Raw genomic sequence first — 23,306 nt, 5'->3', positions numbered from 1 at the left:
GAGGCTGCGGGGCAGGGTGGAGCAGAGACGAGTGGGGGTGATTGTATCAAGGGCGGGGAGGCTGGGTACGCCCTTCCTCGGATCCCTGGAGCGGCAGGCGGACCGGCCTGGCCAGTCCGATCGTCCTCAGGTGCTGGGAGGGGCAGAGCGAGTGTGGAAGGAGACCCGGAGTGCGTGGAGCAGGGACTAACTGGGCACCAGATTTCTGTGGGATTATCCATGTACAGCCTTCCAAGTCTAGAGGCCGGCTCCCTCTGAAGATGGCACTATTGTTCCAACAACAGGCTTTGATGGCACCTAAGACGGACACTTTTTTTTAAAGTTGTGAAACGTTTGAGAGTTTCAGTATTCTACCTCTTGGGGCCTTTTCTAACTGCCCCAAACGTGTTTTGTTTGGTTGTTTTGTTACTCCCAGTTAGTCGGTTGCCCTATACAGATTCCTAGTAAAACGCTTAAATGAAAAGGACTGTACCCTTTGCTTGTCTAAAGAGACTATAAGGAAAGTGGGGCTGGAGAAAGCTACAGGGGGCCAAGTAGGACTGTGGGGAGACAGAGAAGGAAGCATGCCATGGTAGCCATTCTCTGCTGTGGAACGGAGAAAAGGGCTGATCTGTCCACTCACTAAAGTTTGTCGTTAGACAAGAAGCTGCAAAACCTTGGCATCTTTATTCAGACATGTATAAAAACAAAACAAAAACTTGAGGGATAAAAACAGATACTCCCAGTTTCCCATTCAAAGGAACTGAGGTCTGAAGCCGGGTCCTCTTTTTCATCTCCACTGGAAGCTTCCCACTACTGAATGAGAACTGCTCCTAAAAAATGGCTCTGGGGACCGTCTGAGTCTGTCCCTTAGGCAGATATCATATGTAGCACACGAAGATTACGGTTTACACAGAGATGTCCAGTTATTTTTCCTTCTGTCCACCCCCTTACTCCCACTTGCTGAGATGAGCAGTCCAGGTGTAGGAGGAGGCTGTGGATATTGGGGTTAGACTTGATTCAGTGCAAACACAAGAAGACAATACCTCTTACTAGTGCTCTGACTTTCATCAGTTTTCTTTGACACCTTACACTAAGAGCATGGTGCATTGGAAAATTTTGAATCCTGGACCTGCTACTTGATTTACTTAATCTCCTTAAGGCTCAGTTTCCTTATTTGTAAAATGGGATAATGCCTAGCTCACAGAATTGGTGTCAAGGATTAAGTGAGATGGGTAAGTTTAGATGATACTTGGCACACAGTCAACGTTCAATGAACAGTAATCATTACTATATACTCCCAACCTCTTTCTTCACAAGATTTTTAAGCATCTCATTCTTTCTAGGGGGTTAAGAATCATAAGCCAAAAATCTCACTTTCTCCTGCCATTTTCCCCCCTTTCCTCTTCCTTAAAAGTCTGCTGGGAAACAAAGTCACACTTTAAAGCCTAGTCTCAACAAGTCAGAGTCTGAGAGAAAGGGATATGGGGAGGAATCCTTCATATCTCCAGGGAGTTCCCCTGAGAAAGTTGAGGAATAGGATTGGGAAAGAGCACAAAATAAGGAAAACTATCTCCTTTCCTGGGATTGGGAAAGAGAAGAAAGTGCACAGCTGGCTATATACCACAAGAACGTTGTGTCAACACGTTTAAGGCCTCCAAAGTTTGAATGGAATTGTCTGGGACTAGGGAAATGGCGCTGAGACCTGTGAGGGAGAGGGGCTAAAGAGAAGAGGGGTACCCTCTAGAGGCACTAGCTGCCATCAAATGCTCCCTGAGGTATTCAGGGAGCAGAGGTTATGTTCTCTGGGCATTAGCCTTGGGGAAAAGCCTGCTATGCCAGTAATCCGGGTTATCAAAGGCGGAGTCAGTGGCTTCTAAACTACGTAGAGTTTTGAGGCGGGCATAATGGACCTGAGGGCCATGGTGTCCAGGCCCCTGGAAAGCTCTCATTTCTTCATACCCTTGCTCAGCTGCTGGGCAGGCCTCCATGGCTGCATAATCCCCCCCAGGACCCCCTCCACCACGTCGCCGATTCATATATTCATAGTCCTCATCTGGAGTTGTGCTGGCATTGGGCATGGTGGGCACAGGGTTGAGTGGGCAACTCTGTGTGCTGCCCAGGGAAGCACTGAGGTCTGATCCCACATCCATGTACTCATAACCCAGCTCCTCGAGGGAACTTGGCCTTGGGGGACGAGCTGGACTGCACCTTCTCCTCCGGTTCATGTATTCATACTCCTCGTCTTCTTCTTCTTCCTCGGTCCCCAGGACAGAACTGAGACCGACTGAAGAAAGGGTGCCTTCCCGGGAGGAGGTACCTGGGGGGTTGAGAAGAGCAGCTAAGTATGTGGAGAACTCCATGGAAAGAGGCAATGGGGTTGGGGGCGGTTAGGAAAAAAATGAATAGGGAGGGATATGATGAACGAAGACAAAAGGATTAAGGGGAGCCTGCAGAAGGAGGAGTAGAGAAAGATTTGAGGAAGCGACTAGGGAGTCAGGCACCTTTGAGGTGTGCGTCTGGCATGACATAACCATTGACATCCTCTTCCTCTAACCCTGGTGGGGACTGTGGGGTGACAGGAGTGAGCAGGCTGTGGCGCTGGGAATGGTAGGCACTGTCTCCTCGTGGCCGAGGGCTCCGGCTCCGGCTTCTACACATCGATACCTTCTCCTGGAGCTCAGCTTCAGAGCCTGTCACGTGGCCCTCCGATGACTCTGATGTCAGGCGTCCCCGTGGCACTGGGTGCAGAGAGGCTGGACGGGGGCACCGTTCACTACCCCTACAAACTGCAGGCTCCTAAGGAGGAGATTTACACAGAGTCAAGGGAAGAAGAGAGATTTGTTTAGGAGACTGGGTTGTTCAGTAGCTTCTGTTCTGTAGGACACTGATTAAACCTCAAAGTTTGCTAAAGTCTCCCTCCCACACTCCCGTATCAATCCTAAGACACTCTGCCACCCAGCTTCTCCATACCCTTTTTTTTTGGGGGGGGGCATGCTGAGGCGTGCAGAGGTCTGATGTGGGATCTCAGTTCCCAGACCAGGGATGGAACCTGGGCTGCCTCACAGTGATGAAGGTACCAAATCCCAACCACTAGACCGCCAGGAAATTCCCTTGGTATCCTCTTAAAGAGACAGATCTTACCTGGCAAGCCTCCCCAAGATTTCCCTGGTTCATAGGCATATATCCAGATGATGGGCTTACAAGGCTCTGGCTCTAGAATGAAAAATGTGAAGAAGTTTGGATTAAGAGAGAAGTCTATGTATCATGGTAGCCTTTGAGTGGTTAATCTGGACATCTGTGGGGTTCAGGAAGGCACAGGTGTGCAGAAGGTTCAGGGCGCAGAAAACCTTGGGTAACTGGAAAGCGCCTTACTGCACGTGGCCGATTAAGTGTTCCAAGTGGCAGACTGAGGGCAGAGCCCAGTGTGGGGGCCAGGTTGTCCTCCTCTGCCTCCAACTCCAGATCCAGGTCTAGTTCCGGCTCCAGCTCTACTTCCTCCAGTTCCTTGTTTGTTAGAGCAGGGGGCTCTGCCCCGGGGGGAATCCCAGGTCCACTTTCTCTCTGTAAGGGCAGGTGGTTGATTGTTGAGGTCGATCCTTGTCCCAGCCAAGCCCCCATTTCTCTAAATCTCCTTGGCACCTGCTAGTCCCTACTCACCTTTATAACCAGGTACCGTGGTGGGTCCCGGGCCATCCTGGTGAACTCATTGGCTAGTTCTTTAAAGGTTGGGCGGATGTTCTCATCAATCATCCAACCTGAGGGTAAGGAAGTAGAGCCATTAAGAGGGGAGTGGAATAGGGAGGGAAGTCACTTAGAAAATGCCTGAGGTCAGCAGGTAACTCACACTTGACCATGACCATGTAGACATCAATGGTACAGATCTGGGGCTGTGCCAACCGTTCCCCCTTCTCCAGCAGGTCTGGTACTTCAGCCAGTCGCAGCCCTGCATAGGGCTCTGCCCCAAAGGTCATCAGCTCCCAAACTGTCACTCCTGGCATAGGAAGACATGACTAGTTAATGACAAAATAGTAGACATGGGCATGCAGATGAAGCAAGGCAGAATTTGATCTGACACAGGGAATGAAGGGCTTAGAGATTTTTAAAAATTTTTTTGTCTTTTTTGGGCCACACCTGTGGCATAAGGAAGTTCCCAGACCAGGCAGGGGTCAAACCAGAGCTGTAGCTGCCAGCCTACACCACAGCCACAGCAATGCAGGATCCGAGCTGCGTCCGCAACCTACACCACAGCTCACAGCAACACCAGATCCTTAACCCACTGGGCAAAGCCAGGGATCAACCCCGCATCCTCACGGATGTTAGTCAGGTTTGTTAACCATTGAGCCACGAAGGGAATTCCTGGCTTAGAGATTCTAAGAAAGGGTCTCAGAAGGCAACTTTGAAATTTGGGCCAGTGATGGTATGGAGGGCATGCAGGGGGACTGACCATAGCTCCAGACGTCACTCTGGTGTGTGTATTTCCCAAAGTGGATACTCTCTAGGGCCATCCACTTAATTGGAGTCTGAGGGATTAAAGATAAAGGTGTCATCAGCTGATTTCCACACATGTTCTTAGATCCTTAACCACTAGGCCACCAGGGAACTCCTACACCCCTACCTCCTTACCAGCCTTTGCAACTTTTTTTTTTAAACTCTTGAGTATGTTTAAAACCACACACTTTTAACTTTTTATTACTTTTTTTTTGGGGGGGGGTTAGGGCTGCACCTAGAACATATGGAAGTTCCCAGGCTAGGTAGGAGTCGAATCAGAGCAGCAGCTGCCAGCCTATACCACAGCCACAGCAACATAGGATGCGAGCCATGTCTGCCAACTACAACACAACTCACCACAACACTGGATCCTTAACTCACTAAGCAAAGGCCAGGGATCAAACCCACATCCTCATGGATACTATATTGGGTTCTTAACCTACTGAGCCACAACAGGAACTCTGCCTTTGCATCACTTACCTTGGCCTCACTGTGCAGTAGCTGCTTATCATCAGGGGGCAGCAAGTCAGCAACCCCAAAATCTGCCACCTGAACCTGACTGGGGGACTTCAGTAGCACATTTCGGGCAGCCAGGTTCCTGTGCACCATGCCATGCTCCTCAAGGTAGTACATTCCCTATAGGGAGAGGAAGTATATTCAAGGTTGAGGGAATTGGTCCTTGAGATCCAGAATCACCCCAAACCCTACGGCACCTCTCAGCACTTCAACCTCCTGGTCCCCTCCCTGCAGGCCCCCAGTTAGGCAGTTTCATCACAGAACTCCTCAAGGCTCCTCTCACTCACCTTGGCAATTTGTACTCCCCAGTTGAGCAGCAGCTGTGGCCCCAGTACCCCCCGGTGTTGTCTCACATGATCCAGCAGGGAGCCCAGAGGCAAGTACTGCGTGACGAGCTGCAGAGATGACCCTGGGCACAGTCCCAGCAGCCGTACAATGTGGGCGTGGTCGAGGCTGCCAATGGCCAGCATATGCTAAGAGACACAGAAGGTTATCCTGGAAACAAGCAGGTTCACACATACCCAGGCCAGGGCTCCCCCAGCATTCAAGGACGCCACCATGGCTAACACAGTATCTGCTAACACAAGACCATGCTTCTAATACTGACCCTGTTCTAGTGGCACACAGAACACCCTGCCTTCACTTACATCCGTCACAGCTTGAAAACTCTGCCGTCCGCTCTTGTCCTCAATGACTTTAATGCAGACGGGAATCTTGATGGATTCACCCTCAGGAATCCACACTCCCTGGGAAGTTTTGGGCAGGAGTCAGCCTGAGGTCATCCTCCCCTCCCTCAGTCTTTCTCCCCTTTGCCCTAGATCCCTTCCCCACCTCCCCAGACTTCCTGTGAGCCACTCACTTTGTGCACAGTTCCGAAGACCCCTGAGCCCAGCATTTTAAGCTTCCTCAGCTCTGTTTCTTTGAAGACTCTGGCCAAGACTTTGTTAGCCTTCTCACTGGGATCCAGAGGCTCTATGCTCTGAAGAGCAGATGGGACACAGCCTTGTAAATCAACTATATTTCAATAAAACTTTAAATTTTTAAAAAAATTTTTAAAAAGCAGATTTAAAAAAAAAAGAGCAGATGGGAAAGAGGGACTCAGGAAAACCCGCTCCCCTGTCCCTCTCCAGCCCCTCCTCATAGGTGGATGCCAAGAGCAGCAAAGCCCAGGGGGGTGGGAGCAGGAGGAAGAATGTCTCCAGCCTTGGAAAGCATTGCAGACCCTGAGGGCTGAGGAAGTTGTTTGTGTTCATGAGATCAGAAACCTAGAGGGTTTTGCTTTCCCTTTGATGGGCTTTGTAGGGGAGAGAGTTGGTAATACCGTCACCTTAAGCACTTTTATACAATTCCGATTTTCAAAGCACTTTCACCCCTACGGCCATCCTTAAGGATGAATTTTTTTTTTTTTTTGCTTTTATTTTAGGACTGCACCTGCGGAGCATGGAAGTTCCCAGGCTAGGGGTCAAATTGGAGCTACAGCTGCCTGCCCACACCACAGTGACAGTGACGCCTGATCTGAGCCATATCTGTGACCTACACCACAGCTCAAGGCAACACTGGATACTCAACCCACTGAGTGAGGCCAGGGATCGAACCTGCTTCCACATGGATACTGGTCGGGTTCGTTACCACTAAGCCATAACGGTAACTCCAGGATGAATGTTCTAGTTTCCTCTGTATCAATTGAGGCTCAGAGAAGGAAGGTAACTTTTTCAGTCAGGTGGTGAATTAATGGCAAAATCAGGACTAGAACTCATGTCTCCCATTTCTCTGGCCAGAGTCCTTTCTTTTCCTTTTTTTTTTTTTTTTTTTTTTTGCCTTTTCTAGGGCCACACCCGTGGCATATGAAGGTTCCCAGGCTAGGGGTCCAATCAGAGCTGTAGCCACTGGCCTACACCAGAGCCACAGCAATGCGGGATCCGAGCTGCGTCTGCGACCTGCAGCAAAGCTCACGGCAACACCAGATCCTTAACCCACTGAGCAACGCCAGGGATGGAACCCGAAACCTCATGGTTCCTAGTCGGATTCCTTAACCACTGAGCCACGACGGGAACTCCCAGAATCCTTTCTAGTGGACCATACTACCTCCTTGAAGGGATCAAATCTCTAGGGAAGAAAGAGGCTCTTAAAAGGGTGATGGCATAGGATACATTTCAAGAGTCATCTAGGCACTTACCTCACCCCGTTCCAAGTAGCGCCTCATAGCCCTCTTATTCTGAATCCGGCGCCCACGCCAATACAGAAAAGTGCTGCCCAGGATCAGGAAAACCACTGCCAGTCCTACTACCATTGTTAAAGCCATTGCCAGGTGGGTTTTGCTGTGGGACAGAGAAGCCCAGCATTACCCTGGTCCAAACTTCCCTTACAAACGTCATCTGTACCGGTACTAAAGGTATGGCACAGATCTGAGGCAAAAAGTTAACACTTGTTTTTTGGTGTTTTTTCTTTTTTTTTTTAAGGGCTGCACATGCGGCATATGGGAGTTCCCAGGCTAGGGGTTAAATCAGAGCTACAGCTGCCAGCCTATGCCATAGCCACAGCAACATCAGATCTGAGCCGCGTCTGTGACCTACACCACAGTTCACGGCAAGGACAGATCCTTAACCCACTGAACGAGGCCAGGGATCGAACCCAAATCCTCATGGATACTAGTCAGATTTGTTACCACTGAGCCATGACGTGAACTCCAAAGTTAACACTTACATCCTTGAGCACTGAAGGGGTTAACCTAAATCTCCACCCCCACCCCACCCCACCCCCTGGACTACTGCAGGTTAATTTTAGGAAGGGAAGGCCAGAAGCCTGGATTCTTATGTCCCTGAGTCCAGTGACAGTAGCTGTATATAGAAGGCCAGAATGAACAGAGACTCAACTCTCCCCAGGAGGTAACCGCCCTCCCTCAAATATTCCCAGCTCCCTAATCTCCAAACCCATCATACCTCATCAGTGGCAGTGCTTGGCCTAAACAGTCTTGTAGCTCTGGTCCCTTACACCTGGAGAAGAAAGTCACCTCCCTAAGTGGGAGCTTGGGAGCCTCCCATGGGAGACTCACTTCTAACAGCCTCAACATACAACATTTCTTCGGACCCTACCATGGATGCCCATCCTGGAGCCCAAAGCATAACCCAAGACCTGGCTCCCAGCTCTAGCTCACCAACCCTCCCTGAGTCACTCTCTTGAATGAAACTCCCCTGAGCTGGGGTTATTCCAGGTTCCCCAAACTGCAGTATAATCTTATTATTGAATTCCCCTTTCTCCAATCCTTCACTACACTGCCAGGAGTGGTTCTTAAGTCATAGTTCCTTTCTTCTTTCTGCTCCCTGCGCCCTCTTCTTTCCTCTGTGCTCCTCCCTCTCCCCTAACACCCCCCCTTTTTAGGGCCACACCCATGGCATATGGAGGTTCCCAGGCTAGGGGGTGAATCGGAGCTGTAGCTGCTGGACTACTCCACAGCTCACTGCAACGCCAGATCCTTAACCCACTGAGCGAGGCCAGGGATCAATCTGCATCCTCATGGATGCTGGTCAGATTCATTTCCGCTGAGGCACAATGGGAACTCCCCCCCAAAACCCTTTTGTCATCCCCTCACTGACCCCTGGGTGCAGTTCTCATGACAGGGCCGACATTCGTTCTGAGCATCTGGGTACTTGTAGATGGGGCCCTTGGCACCGAGGACTCCAAAGGGGCAGCTGCTCACACAGTGGGGCCCATCTCGAAAATGGGCACACTGGGCGCAAGCATCAGAGCCCTGGGTGGAAGAGAGAAAATCAGGAAGCATGAGATCCTAAGGTCAAGGCCATACTTCCCAGCAAGAACCAACAACCAACCATTTAGGATCCTCCATCCACAGACCCTAGCCACCTGTGCCTCTCTGTGGCTTTAAGATTTGGCCATATCACTCCCTAGACCCTCCGGTGTTGCCCCTGCCCTCTCTCCCTTAGAGATCATGGGGCTGCTACTGTACCGAGCCATTGCATGTGGCAGTGCCCTCCATGGGTTGGCATTCCGAGTGGCAAGAGAAGCATTCACCCTCATGGGCAAACTCACGAGGCTCCCTGCAGTTGGGAGGAGGGGTAAAGGGAGGGGGGTCACCTTAGGCCTCACCTTAGGCCCTGATCCCCCAACCACGGGACCTCCTACCTAATCCCCTCCAAGGCAGATGCAGAAAGTTGTCTAAAGGCTTTCAGCTGCCTTCTGAACAGCTCCATCCTGGCCTCCATCCCTTCACCCCCTTCCTGGCTCTCTCCCCTCCCTGTACCCATTCAGAAAGTTGCAGTGGGTCACACAGACGCCGCCTCGGCTGTAGTTTCGGCAGGATAGGCACTGACCGGGGCCCGGGCCCCAGCATCCCCCGGAGGAGCACAACGGGTCACACACTCTGCCCTCTGCCACTGGAAAGGAAGGGGTAGGTTAGGAAGGGACTGAGGTCTCCCGACCAACCCTGTCCCAAATGCTCCCAACCTAATGTCTCCCATCCCACCCCCACTTCCAGGGTAGAAGAGCCCTTACACCCTTCTCTTCCCTGACTCCCTCTTCCCACCACCCCATGGGCCCTTTCCCTCACCGCAGTCTCTGCGGGGCCGATTATGCTTGATGTCCAGTCTCTCTTCTGAAGGCCCCCGAAGCAGCCTGGTCCAGTTCAGAGAATGGTGGTAGCAGAGCTGCCGATTGGCACTTATGTAGATGCGTCCAGCACTAATTTCCTTCAAGGATCGGAGTCCCAGAGAGGTTACATTCAAGTTCTTCATGATCAACAAGGAGAAGCCCCGACTGAAAACAAGGAAACGGGATGAAAGAGGAGGCTACAGAGGGAAAACTCACCTTGCAATGGATTCAGCTTTTTTTTTTTTTTTTTTTTTTCCTAGGACCACAGGTATGGCATATGGAGGTTCCCAGGCTAGGGGTCGAATCGGAGCTGCAGTTGCAATCTACACCACAGCCACAGCGATGCCAGATCTAAGCTGAATCTGTGACCTACACCATGGCTCACAGCAACGCCAGATCCTTAACCCACTGAGCAGGGCCAGGGATCGAACCTGCATCCTTATGGATATTAGTCAGGTTCGTTTCCCCTGAGCCACAGCGGGAACTCCTACAGTGGATTCACTTCCATTCAACAGATCTGCTCTGGGCTAGTCAGACCCAGAGAGGGAGTCCCCATCCTTTAGCCTTTTTCCCATCAGACTCCCACTGTAGGAGACCAGGCCTTGTTTTCACTCCAGGATCCAAAGAAATGGGGTTCTTTGCCAGGAGATGCCACCACCTCCATACCCTTTACTCACTTATAGAGGCTTCTGCCCCCAATGGTCGTCAGATTGGAAAAGACACTGAAGTTGTGCATGTGAGGAGGCCAGGACTGGATGTTCAGGTAACCTGAGGGGTGGGAGAGGGGCATATGAATGGGGCATCTCTCCCCTTCCTTCCTCGGGCTCACCTGGGACATGATTTTCTCAAGGGCTTATCCCGCGGTTTGTGCCAGTGGTCCAACTATCCCTCTCAGAGAGGGCAGCCTCTCCTCCCACTCACCCGTGATCTCGCGCACTGTCCGGAAGACATTGAGCTTCTCTGGGTCCAGAGCAGGGATCTTGTGCCAGGGGTCTCTGGAGAGAACAGTAAAAACCAGTCAACAAGGCAGACGCATAACCCAGTAGCAGAGGACATGCCAGGCCTTGGCACTTCGTTTCCGAATGCCATTCGCCATTAAAAGGAAACAAGGCCCTTGGGGAAAAATGACTGAGACAGGAGAAATATAACACAAGCCTACAGTGTCTCATGCAAAAAAGTTAGGATAAGCTCAAAGCATGAAGGGTATGAGCCTAAGGTACATGGGAGCCCACTCGATGGGGTCCCACAATGAGCAGATCAGGGACAACTGAACTGATTAACTGAAATGATTGTAAGAGATTATGAAATATTGAATAAAACAAGTATCCACACAGAGTAAATACACAATCAAATTAATGAATAAACAGGAAGGGAAGACTCTAATGTGAGAATGCCAACAAATAATGCAGAAGGAACGATGGCATTAGAAAATCATTTGGCAATTCTTATAAAAATCGCTCCAGGCAGATGTCCCCCATAAGATACTTCTCTTTTTTTAAAATATTTTTACAGTGGCACCTTTGGCATATGGAAGTTCCCAGGCTAGGGGTCAAATCGGCCTATGCCACAATCACAGCAATGCCAGATCTGAGTTGAATCTTCGACCTGTGCTGCAGCTTGTGGCAATGCTGGGTCCTTAACCCACTGTGTAAGGCCACAAATCAAACCTGCGTCCCAGCGCTGCATAGACACCACTGATCCCATTGTGCCACAGCAGGAACTCCTTATTTTTTTATATTTTATAACCACCTGACCTGTACTTATCAACAATGTCATGGTCATGAACTGTTACAGATTAAAGAAGACTGAAGCAATTTAACCAAATGTAAGATCTAAGACAATTAGTGAAATCTGATTAGGTGTGTAGATTAGATAACATTTTGTATCAATGCTAATTTCCCCGATTTAATAAAATGTTCTTGGAATTCCCGTTGTGGTTCAGAGATCTTAGTAAAGAGTGTGTGGGACTGCATCACTTTGCTGTACAGCAGAATTTGACCCAACACTGTAAATCGACTATAATAAAAAAATTATTTTAAGTGTATGGGCAATCTTGACCCCATTTTTTGCAGCTTTAGTGTAGATCTAAAATTTTGTCCAAAGAAGACAAGTGGCCCTAATGGTTTCTTCTCTTTCTCTCTGTCTCCTTCTCTCTCTTTCACACACACACACACACACACACACACACACTCTCTAAGTGCAGTTCCTTGGATTAGAATGTCCCTTTTTGCTCTTTGTGGCTCTGAACCAAGGAGCAGAACCAGGGGAAATAGCTTCAAGTCATGGGGAGACAGATTTTTATCTAAATTTAAATAAGAACTTTTAGAAAACTTTAAGAAGGAGGACACACTGTCCCTGTCCCTTGTCATTCAGCTGGCTGGATTGCTTAGGGGTGTCTCTGAGGAGATTCAAGACCTGAGTAGGAAGTTGAGTCAAGAACTATCAGGTCCTTTGCAACCTCTAAGATTTTATGATCTAGATTCCTGATCAGTGCCACACATGATGGGTTGAACCAATGCAATGCATGATGAGTGGGTGGAGGGTGTGGGGGATGGGGGGACAACAGCAGAATCTCTAACCCATTGAGGCCAGTGATAAGAAAGTCCAGGTTGCCCAAGATCTTGGTGCAGTTCACAAATCCATCAATGTTGCTCGAGTCCACAGTCTGGAAGCGGCTCCCAGAACCCGTCCCCTCACAGGCTGCAAACAGAGAAGAGGCCCAGTGGGGGCTGAGTCATCTCAGGGGAAAGGAGGTCTCTTCACCAACTCTGTATCATCTGCTACTCACCTTTGGGGCACAGGCCCCCACAAGGTTCACATATCTTGAGTCCATTTTTATCTACTTCCATCTTGTCGGGAGGACAGGCCCTGACACAAGATGTTTGATCCACCACAAAGTTATCTAGGAAAGAGGAGGACACCATTAGAGAGGAGGGAGGAACACTGCCAACCACCACCTGAACATTCTCCTTCCTGCTCTGCACTGAATTTGCCCTAGTCGATCACCAGAGGTTCCTTAAATGCTGTCTCATGGATTAGAAAGGCCCTCTTTGAATCCGAAAAGCAGAACTAGGAGTAAGTGCTGGAAGTTATGGGGAAACAGGGAAACAAGACACAGGGGTGATTAGATGATCACAACCAATTGCCCCCATGCCCTCTTTTTTTTTTTTTTTTTTTGCCTTTTGTCTTTTTATTTTTGTTTTAGGGCTGCACTCATGGTACATAGAGGCTGCCAGGCCAGGGGTCAAATTGAAGTTGTAGCTGCTGGCCTACAACACAGCCACAGCAGCTCAGGATCTGAGCCGCATCTGTGACCACAGGTCATGGCAACGCCGGATCCTTAACCCACTGAGCAAGGCCGGAGATCGAACCTGCAGCTTCATGGATACTAGTCAGATTTGCTTCCGCTGAGTCACAACGGGACCTCCTTCCCCCGCTGCCACCCCCCCCCACCCCGGCCACACCAACGGCATATTAAAGTTCCCGGGCTAGGGATCAAACCCTCACCAGAATAGCAATCCAAGCCACTGCAGTGACAGTGCTGGATCCTTAACCTACTGCACCACAAGGGAACTCCCCTATACCCTCCATTAACCTCCCAACTTGATCCACTGTGCCTCCTAAAATTCTGTCTAATATTCTGGTTCCACGACCCTTGTTCCTTCCCTTCAGACACTTACGGGGGCAGCTGGCTACACAAACTCCTCCATACTGATACTTGGTGTGGGGATTGGGTTCCAGCTGGAAAGTTAACTTGTTGTAGACAAGAGGCTGTGGACACTGGCGTACACAGGCTCCACTGTCATTGAAGAGCCGGCAGGCCTAAGAACACAGAGGGCTCATAAAACTCCTGTTACAAATGTACCCTTACTTCCTCCCCAAAGCCCATATCCCACTTCAGAACAGGGAAGTGGCGGTAACAGTACATACAAAGCAGTCTGTGTCCTGAGGGCCTGAGCAGCCCCCTGCACACTCGTCATGGCAGCACTGGTTGGGGTTGGGCCCAAAGCAGTGACCATTACACTGAGGGGCGCAGATCGTCTTGGTCACTGTGGAGGGAGAAAAAGCACGGCTGTCAGGGCTCATAGGACTGTACTGAGGCCATTGCTCATCCTCTTGCCCTCTAGGCTCATCCCCATCCCTTGTGTTGACACAGGCAGGGGGTGGGCAAAGATATATGAGTGTATATGAGTTTGAAGTTTTTGCTTTTTAAAAAAATTTTTTTACTATTAGATATGTAGTATTTTGTTTGTTTCTTTGTTTTTTTCTTTTTGGTCCCACTCTCTTCATGTGGAAGTTCCCAGGCCAGGGATCGAACCCAAGCCACAGCCGAGACCCGAGCCACTGCAGGGACAATGCCAGACCCTTAACCTGCTGAGCCACTAAGGGAACTCCCTGAAGTTTTTAGAATGAAGTAAACCTACATGTCTGGCAGTCTTCTGGTCCAGGACCCCAGCATCGTCCCTTGCACGCCTCATGACAGGGGGGACCTGGTTGGGAGGAAAAGTGAGACAAGAGGCTGTCAAAGCCAAGAAAGGCTTGCTTGAATCAACAGTGCATGACGTCAGCACGCAGGCACCCATTCCAGGGAAGGAAAGAGCCAGGGCAGCTTCCTCGCAGAGCAGGGCAGGGCTGGGCTCAAGTGAACCTGTCAACAGGGGGTGGAGCCACGCCTCCACACCACCCACAGGGCAGCTGAGGGGAGGGCCTGGAGCACATGCCTCATTCAGCCCAGTCCCAACCCAGGAATTTGGTGCCTCCTTGGCAAACTGAACCCAGCAGGAACATGTGCAAGAGAGTAGACAGGGAGCAGCAGACACGGGTAAGTAGGTTCCACGATGGGAAGATGTTGGAGTGGAAAGAGAAATGGATGTGGAGTCCAGAGATCTGCCTTCCCCCTTACAACACGGAGCTCTTTAGCCCCTTTCCTTATTTTTTTTTTTTTTTTTTTGTCTTGTTTTAGGGCCGCATTCGCAGCATATGGAGGTTCCCGGGCTAGGGGTGTAATTGGAGCTGTAGCCACCGGCCTCTGCCACAGCCACAGCAGCGCTGGATCTGAGCCGTGTCTGCAACCTACACCACAGCTCATGGCAATGCCAGATCCTTAACCCACTGAGCGAGGCCAGGGATCGAACCCAAAACCTCATGGCTTCTAGTCGGATTCATTTCCACTGTGCCACGATAGGAACTCCTAGCCCCTTTCCTTGACGTAATGCTTCTGCGGTTTGGATTCTAGGGGACCAATCAGCACCCTCCTGGCAGGTTCCTTGGGTTAGAGCCTGAGGTTCGTTAAGTGCAGGGGTGGGTTCAGATTGGGGATATACTGAGGACGGAGAAGGAGTCACTCTGGTAGGCTGGGGGCAGGGGAGCAGTCTTGGCACGGCCACTCACAAGTCCTGCCATTGTCCTTCACCACTATCTCTGCGTCTCTGTCCCGCACAATGTCCCTCCAGTCGATTGTGTCCATGTGACAAAGTTTGTCGTTCTTCTCAATGTAAACACCTCCTGACAGAATCTCTGAGGTAGGGAAGAGAAGTGACAGGGTCAAGGACTAGTCAGGGTAGTCCCCCCCTTCCCCACCTCCCCACCTGTCTGAAAGACCACTGGAGTCAGGAGCAGGGGACATGGGGCAGACAGATGTGTCCAATTAAGTCCAAACTGAAAAGAAGGCTCGCTTTGTAAGAAAGAGGAGGAGCCAGCTGGGCCGAAAGTCCTGCCTCCTGAGACACCTGTCCGGATCCGGTTTAGCCAGTGGGGGAGGGGAGGGGAAAGAAGCAGAGACGATCCCTGACTCAAACCCACACCCCCACCCCCGCATGCCCTACCTGTGTGTTTTTCAACTGACTGGGATGGGACAGAGTGACATAGAAGTGGCCAGGTGGCATTTCACCTCTGTAGTCTTCCCGCTTGGGGGAATTTGGGAGGGGGGGAGGGGAGAGAGGATTCTCAGTCCCAGGGAAGGCACACTGTACTCAGAAGTTAGGAATGCATGACAGCCCCAGCTCCAACTCCAGCCCCACCAGGGCCCCTCCTCTCCTGGGGTCCCTCTTAGGGCCCTCTACTTTTCAGGAGGAGTGGGTCTGTATTATTATTTTTTTTCCTTTGGCAGGGCCTCATTCACAACATATGGACGTTCCCAGGCGAGGGGTCGAATCAGAGCTGCAGCTGCCGCCCTCTGCAACAGCCACAGTCACATCAGATTGGAGCCGCGGCTGCGACCTACACCACAGCCTAGGGCCATGCCAGACCCTTAACCCACTGATCGAGGCCAGGGATCAAACCCGCATCCTCATGGATACTAGTCAGGTACTTAAACCGCTGAGCCACAACGGGAACTCAGAGGAGGGGGCCTTTAGAGCGTGTGCTCAAGGTGATGGGCACTTTGAACAGGGCCCTTGAAGCGAGCGGTCTCAGCATCAGCAAGGAGGCAGCTGTCAACAGGGTGGCTGAGGGGCAGGCTTGGAGGGAAGCACCAGGCACTGACCGGTGAGCTGAGTAAAGCGGAGCTGGCGCAGAGCGTGGCTGGAGTTGGTGTTGTAGTTCAACATGACAAAGATGGCAAACTTCCCATCGTAGACCTGGGTCCCTCGCACCACCCGGAGGTTGGGCAGTGGCAGCGTAGAGAACTCGTTCATGGCCACGAGGACATAGCCGGTCACTTCTCGGATCCACTGTCAGGGAGCAGATCACATCAGTGAGAGAGGGTCGGCAGGGCAACAAGTTTCAATTCCCTCTTCCTCCCTGCGGCACTGAGAAAGCCCCAAGTATTCTTTTTTTTTTTTTTTTTTTTCTTTTTTTTGGTCTTTTTGTCTTTTTAGGACTGAGCCCGCGGCATGTGGAGGTTCCCAAGCTAAGGGTCTAATCCGAGCTGTGGCCGCCAGCCTACACCACAGCCACAGCCACGCAGGATCCGAGCTGTGTCTGTGACCTACACCACAGCTCACGGCAGGGCCGGATCCTTAACCCGCTGAGCGACGCCAGGGATCGAACCCGAAACCTCATGGTTCCTAGTCGGATTCATTAACCACTGAGCCACGACGGGAACTCCCAGCCCCAACTATTCTAATTCTTCCTGAGTCCTATTTCTGAGTAGGAAGTAAAATGTGCCACCCGACTTCTGCCATGAAGACAGGCAGCAGAAACAAGCGAGGACTTCTAGGCTCCTTGCCTTGCCTTCTCAGGGCTCCTCACGTCAGGAAGGTCCTTGGCTTAGCCCTTTCTCCCCTCCTCGGGTATCCCAGTCTGCAGGTGTCTCTCCATATCGGTCCCTGGTACAGAATCCCACCCTAGCCTTGTCCGCTTCTCGTGGCCAGTCCCTGGGTATCCCCAGCTACCGCGACCAGACCACAGGTCCCAGATTCCAACCACGGCCCCATAAACCTACAGTTTTGGCTTTTAGAAAGCATGAAGTCTTAGGAATGCTGAACTCCAGCAGTGGGTAGCCCCGAGGACAGAAAAGAGGCTTCCGTGGGGAGGCTGAGGGGGAAGAGGTTGCAGAGGGGGGTTGGCGCTCTCACCTGCAGAAAGGAGAGGTCAGCATTGTGTCCCGTGAGCACGATCTCCAGGTTCCCCATGACCACCTCACACCTCTCGTAGAGCTTGTACAGGGTCTGGTACTGGTTCTCAGCATCGCCGGTCACACTCAGCCCGTTCAGAGTCCCAGGGCACACTGTTATGAGTGGAGGTGAGAGTGACAGAGGGCCGGGCCCAAGTTTTCAGCCCTGTCCCCCAAGACGACCCGCTTGGCTGCCCTCTCCCAGTAGCATCCAACCAGATCAGAAGGCACCTGCCTCCATCCTCACTCCTAGAGGCAGACACACAGGTCTGGACCAAGAGCCTCAACTTCCTCTCTTCCCACAATTCCCTCACCATTCCCCTGAACAAGAAGGTGCAAAGGTTTCCTCTTCCCACCTGGCCTTCCTCTCCCCGTTTTGGGTATGACTTTGGGTACTAAGGAGTTAATCTAGGAGGCTGTAGGGTTGTTTTCCCTTCCCTAAAAGAAGTTAGAAAAGGACCAACTTGGTTACCCTCCTCTCCCCCTCCCCCGCCACCCCCACCCTGCAATAAATATCTCTTTGGGGCAGCACACAGCCCCTATTGTGTCTACTGAGGGTGGGATGGGGGCAGAGGGTGGGGGCAGTGCCTGGGGCCACAGTCCGGCCCACAATGAGGCGATTCTATCTAGGAGGAGGGGGCTGCCCCACCCTGTCCCCAGACACCCTGTCCTCAGCAGCAACCCCCCCTCCACCCTCAAGCCTTGGGCTCCGACAAGTGACCTCACTAGCAGGGGGCCACTAGCGGTGGTGATGGGGTCAATGTGAGCTTTGTCTTTCAAGCTGGTAGATAAGGAGCTCGTAGCCTATCCTGCACCCCCTTCCTGAATTCTGGCTTCCCTTCCCGCTCCCTTCTCCATCCCAACACACTCCAGCTCCCTCAGCATCACCCTTTCCAGCCCTAGAGTATTTTTCAGCAAATACAGAGAAGCTGGATGGAAAGAGGTGCCACCACCTCCACTCTAAGCCTTCTACCCAATTTCACTGTCAGAGGGGATTCATTACCAAGCCTTCCAACACGGCCATGTTCACTCACATTGAGGAGAGCTTAGACTCATGGGGCATGTCCGTCTTGGGGGTTCACTTTACCCCCACAGGGGCTCCAGGAAAACTTCGACCCTGAAGCTCTACTACCCCTGTCTCTCCCCTGGCTCAGAAAAAGACTGTGGCGAGCGGAGCGGGAGCAGGAGTAGATACCACCTGTTCCAGCCACCCTTCCCTGAGGCAGTGGCAGCCTAGTGGGAGGCAGGAGCGGGAACGGAGGAAGGGAGATTGGTGAGGCCCCAAGCCCTCCTCCAAGATGCACCCCTAGTCTGCCCACTTGACCTTTGAAGGCCTTCTATTCCCTGTCACACCTCCTAAAGGGAATGGGATGAGCTAGACCTAGCAGAGGGGTAAAAAGGCCAGGCGCTCCCAGAGGAGCCTGGGAATGCTAGGGTCCTTGGGCTAAAAAGAAAACGACTAGGAAGGTTAGTCATTTCTGGAAAAGCCCCACCCCAACCCCCTTCCTGGCAGGACACCCTCTCTTCCAAGTCAAGGCGCCAACCCTTCTCCCCTGATAAGGGAGGAGCCAAGATTTCCACACAGGGAAGCGGGATGTGTGCGTGTACACACACACACACACACAGACAAACATGTACACAGCTCCCCTACTGGCCCCAAAATCTCTACTGGTTCTGTCCTTGGGCTTCCTTATCAGGAAGTATTTCAGGTGGCCCCATCCATCCCACCTGCCCATATGTGTCTGTGCAGACTTTGTGTCTGTGCTTGGGAGGCTACAGAGTAAGATGTCCCAGTTCCCTGCCTCCCTGAGGGTAAAGTCCGTATTACACAAACAGAGAGCAAAGGGCTGGGTGGCTGGGCGGGAAGAGAGTATGAACAACACCTCTCAGGAGGAACTGGGCAGCCTGGGGAGGAGGGGAGGGGGAGGGGAAACAGACCATCTCTGCTGTACTCAGGGACCAGGGGCCTTGGGAGAGCCAGTGTCACAGGCCCTCTTTTGGTAGAGAGCACTGGGGTGGGTCAGAGCAAGAATCTCCAGCCCCTCTTCAACCACAGGCCTCCTCTCCAAAGTCCCCCACCCCCATCACAGGCAGGACAAAGGGGCTATAGAAGGACTGAGACAGGGCCGGATGCCCAGAGGCTGCAGGATCCAGATAAAGGGTAAAGAGACCCAACCATGCCTGCCTCCTGTCTCCCTCGGGGAAGGTGGCCAGGGTCTGGGACTCCTGGGTTCCCGGTTGGGTTGAAGATTCCAGGGGTCTGGATGGGACAGTGATAGAGTCCCTCCATTCAGTCTCTCCCACTTCAATCCCCAGACCCCCACCCTCCACCAGCTGGGAGTGTTCACATCTCAAGATCCCAGGCTCTAAATTTAGGCCCAGCAACTGTGAGGGAAGCACAGGTGTTTCTCCCACTCCCACCCTGGGGAAGGGGCCCTGGCTGTGCCAAACCCCAAGCTGAGGTCTGGGGGGGAGGGGAGGAGAGCAACAGGATTCCTCCCATGCCAGCAACCCCAGCACCCCTCAGGTGTCCACGGTCCCAGAGACACCCCAAAGGGGTGAGTTCAGCTGGCATGGGAGTAGAAGGAGGAATAGTGGAGCAAACTGACTCTTGTCTAGACTCCTAGAGACAGCCAGACAATAAACAGAATGGGGGGTGGGGGGGAAGCTGTGTCTAAGAAGGAACTCGGAGGACAGGCGCCTCAGAAGATGGGAGAGGAGCCCTGTGGGCCCTGAGAGAGAAACAGCCACTGGAAGTCCTTGCCCCTTCATCTCCTGGCCCAGGGCTTTGTACATAGTAGATGCTTAATAAATACCAGTTGAATTGATCGGGGTCTTAAAAACAGGTTGGTCGAGTCTGGAACCAGCCAACTTTTATTATTTTGAGAGAAAGGAGGCAGGCAGTGTTTGCGTGGCCTCTCAACCTGCTGTCACCTGGACTTGGCCCTGGGGTTAATCTCAGCTCTCCCCAGGGCAGACCCACTCACGGAAGAGGAGGTGCTGCTCTTGTTTTCCAACACAAGAGAACAACAACCTACCCCCCCCCACACACACACACCCCTTCCACAGCTCCGCCCTGTCGGCAAAACAACCAAACTGGAGGTGGTGGAGGGCAGGAGGGGGCAGGAGGGGGCAGGAGGATGGGTGCAAACCGAGACCCCCTCTCCCCGCCCGGCTCCCTCCAAGATCTCCACCTCCAATCAGGCCCTCACGTTTACAGAATGGGGGTCCTAGCTCCCCTTCCTGCAGGGTCCCTCAGAAGTGTGAATGTTTGCGCATCAGCCCTATCCCGAGAGACAAATCAGAGGGTCCGCGACGGGCCAGGGAGGAGGTGCCCAGGGGAAGGTGGTGGTGCAGGAATCCTCTCCCCGCCCGGACCACGCCGAGAACCCGATCCTGACGTTCCCCGCCCAGGAGGGGTCCCAGCGGACCGGGGCTCCGTACCCCAGCCTAGCACAGCCCGGGTTCCTGCCCCTGCCCTCCCGGACCCCGCGCGCTCCGCTCGGGATCCCGAGTTCCGAGCCTGCCGGTGCTCCCGCGCCGCTTACCTGCCTGAGAGTTGCCCACCTCGGAGCCCCGGGCCAGGCTGAGGAGGAAGCCCAGCACCTGCAGAGCCCGGTTCGCCCTCATGACTCCAGCGGCGGGTGAGGGGAGCCCAGCCCAATCCGGCCGGGGGAGCCCCTGGACTAGGACATCGAAGCGGAGCCACCTGAGCCACCAGCGACTTGGTAGCGGCAGCAGAGGAGGTTGCGAATTGCAACCGGAGCCGGAGCCGGAGTCCGGGGCGGGATAGCAGGGGAGGGGTGTAGTCTGCGAGGGAGCGAAGGAGGGAGCGCAGGGGGAGGGGGTGAGTCACGGCCGCGCCCCCTCGGGCGCTAGGCTGGAGTAGCGATTGCTGGAGCCTCGGCGGCCCGCCCCGAGCGCGCCCCAAGCTCCAGTGCCGGGCAACTGGGGCCACGCAGATCGCGGATGGGTCTCACCCTAATTTTTCTCCAGGAGCTGGACTAAGGAGAGGCCAAGATTCCAGCCGCCCCCAAATGCCTCCCGAGGAGAAAGGTAATGGGGGTGGGGAGAGCGCTCCAAAGCCCAGCCCCCTGCAAGTTGGCCTCGCCCACCAACCAAATCACTCAACTCCCCTAGCCGGTTGGGTCACTTGGGGGATTTTCTATCTGAATGTAAATGTTTCTCTGCATGTGTGTTTTTGAGTGGGAGGGTGTTTTTGCCGCCCACTCAGGCCACCTCAGTTTCCCCCAAACCCCCTCGAAACCCCATAACTCATCCACCCTGCCCAGGAACCCGAGCCCCAGAGGCCGCGTGAAATTGCACTGTCTCCGGCCGCTTCCTCCTCCAGACCCGGCGCCGGCCGGGCCTCTCCCGGGGATTTGGTTGGGGGGCGGGGGTGGCTTCCAGCCTGGGAACAGACCCCGAAGCCCGCCTTTTCACTTCCACCCCGGGAGGGGCTCCCGCACCTGTCGCCGTCCCCTCTGTTGCCCCCCACGGCTGCCTGGAAGAACAGCTGCCTCCCCTTGAACAAGAGTCTGACCGCGCCGTCGGAGCGGTCGCGGTCCTCGCCGCTCTTCGGGGGACCCAGATGGGCACACCGTTCCCACCACAGGCGCTCACACTTTTCCCAGGCCTTCTGTGCCCGGGTGTCGCTGGAAATGAGGTGGAGGGGGACGCGGAAAGGGCACTGCGTCTCCGAAAGTCATGAACCTCGGGCACTTCTACCACCAGCTCCCCGGATCCTGTCCAGAGGCGGTCTGGCGCACCCAGAGTGGCAGCCCCCAAGCCAGCCAGACTTCAAATGGATCCAACCGGCACCCCCTGGTGCCCAGCGGGTGGCAGTGAGGCCCCAATCCGCGTTGCATTTCGGATCTTGCCCAGAAAGCCTACTTTTTTCTCCTAGAGTTTCAAGCCCGAAGACTTCAAGAACGGTTGAGCCTTGATTAAGACAAATTCAACCTCTCACCCCGAGTCAAGATTACTGGCTAAAATTCTTTAAACTTGCTCCGTATTGAGATGCGCCCTGGAGGGCCCATTCCTTGGCGGAGGCTACCTTTGCCCTCTGGGCGTTCACCTTGCCCTGACCACTTACATAACAGTCATAATAGTAATAGAAACATTAACATATATATACGGAAACTACGTCGTTTGCAGCCCTTTCCTCCAACTTAGAGAACGTTTCACTTAACATACAAATTAGGTGAATTAGGGGACATCACTCTCCATTTTACAGAGCTGGAAATGTGGGACTATTCCAAGGTCATTCATTTGCCACCTGGTGAGGATGGCTGAGATGATAAGATGATCAGAAGGGGGAAGGCACTCAGGTTTTTGTTTTTGCCTAGAATTAATTTCTTTCTTTCTTTTTGCTTTTTAGGGTTGAACTCACGGCATATGGAGGTTCCCAGGTTAGGGGTTAAATCGGAGCTGTAGCTGCTGGCCTACACCACAGCCACAGCAACACGGGATCCATGCCGCCTCTGCCACCTTTACCACAGCTCACAGCAACACAGGATCCTTAACCCACTGATCGAGGCCAGGGATCGAACCTACAACCGCATGGTTACTAATCTGATTTGTTTCCGCTGCGCCACAACGGGAATTCCTGCCTAGGATTTCTTAAGTCGCACTGAGACTGGAGCTTCATCTGCTCAGAATCAAACTCCCGATACAACTTGGAATGGATTTACAATGAGATCCTGCTGAGTAGCATTGAGAACTATGTCTAGATACTTATATTGCAACAGAACAAAGGGTGGGGAAAAAAATGTATACATGTAAGTGTAACTTGGTCCCCATGCTGTACAGAGGAAAAATAAATAAATTAAAAATCAAACTCCCACCAGATAATGGGGCTAATACCACTTAAGGGACCTTTCATTTTATTACTCATCCACCTCTACCTGTTGTTCAAAGCTCTGGTTCTGCAGGAGAAAACCCTCCTTAGTTTCCTTGTTTGTAGAGCAGTCATATTTACTTAAAGGTTGTTGTTTGTATTTAATGCAAAAAGGCAGGAAGAATTCCTCATTACTGAATGCTAGTTTTATTTCTTCCTGTTATCACCAACCCCACCCCTTCCCTCAACTAAATTCTCTGGCCTGCTGGCAGGTCCATTCTTCAATACATTATGCTAACATCAGGGATGTAAACACTGAAT

The 23,306-nt window shown here is 52.5% G+C and overlaps 1 protein-coding gene and 1 long non-coding RNA gene across 3 annotated transcripts; one reads left to right on the top strand and one right to left on the bottom strand.

Moving 5' to 3' along the window:
• Positions 1–647: 647 nt before the first annotated feature.
• On the bottom strand, positions 648–20,927 carry ERBB3 (erb-b2 receptor tyrosine kinase 3). Of its 2 annotated transcripts, none has more exons than XM_021091799.2 (28): positions 20,695–20,927; positions 17,109–17,260; positions 16,076–16,262; positions 14,983–15,108; positions 14,016–14,081; positions 13,522–13,640; positions 13,272–13,413; positions 12,380–12,493; positions 12,171–12,291; positions 10,513–10,586; positions 10,269–10,359; positions 9,551–9,756; positions 9,245–9,377; positions 8,951–9,041; positions 8,580–8,734; positions 7,926–7,979; positions 7,163–7,304; positions 5,846–5,965; positions 5,634–5,732; positions 5,274–5,459; positions 4,951–5,106; positions 4,427–4,502; positions 3,827–3,973; positions 3,640–3,737; positions 3,355–3,543; positions 3,124–3,195; positions 2,484–2,778; positions 648–2,299 (listed from the first exon to the last, which is right to left on the bottom strand). In XM_021091799.2, exons 1-28 carry the CDS (start codon positions 20,774–20,776, stop codon positions 1,776–1,778), a joined length of 4,017 nt encoding a protein of 1,338 aa, XP_020947458.1. In that variant the 5' UTR covers positions 20,777–20,927; the 3' UTR covers positions 648–1,775. The 2 variants fall into 2 exon arrangements, with proteins under 2 accessions (XP_020947458.1, XP_084812098.1); XM_084955972.1 differs by lacking the exon at positions 20,695–20,927 and adding an exon at positions 17,503–17,663.
• Positions 20,928–20,995: 68 nt separating this feature from the next.
• Positions 20,996–22,996, top strand: LOC146403272 (uncharacterized). Its single transcript, XR_014803385.1, has 2 exons — positions 20,996–21,202; positions 21,881–22,996. It is a non-coding gene; the product is annotated as an uncharacterized LOC146403272 (long non-coding RNA).
• The last annotated feature ends 310 nt before the right edge of the window (positions 22,997–23,306 follow it).

The sequence above is a fragment of the Sus scrofa genome, chromosome 5 (assembly GCF_054392235.1).
Source record: "Sus scrofa isolate SSC_HxYL_T2T_F1_AM1 chromosome 5, Sscrofa_HxYL_maternal_Yorkshire_Landrace_v2.0, whole genome shotgun sequence".
NCBI lineage: Eukaryota > Metazoa > Chordata > Mammalia > Artiodactyla > Suidae > Sus > Sus scrofa.
This window is presented reverse-complemented; position numbering and strand designations above follow the sequence as displayed.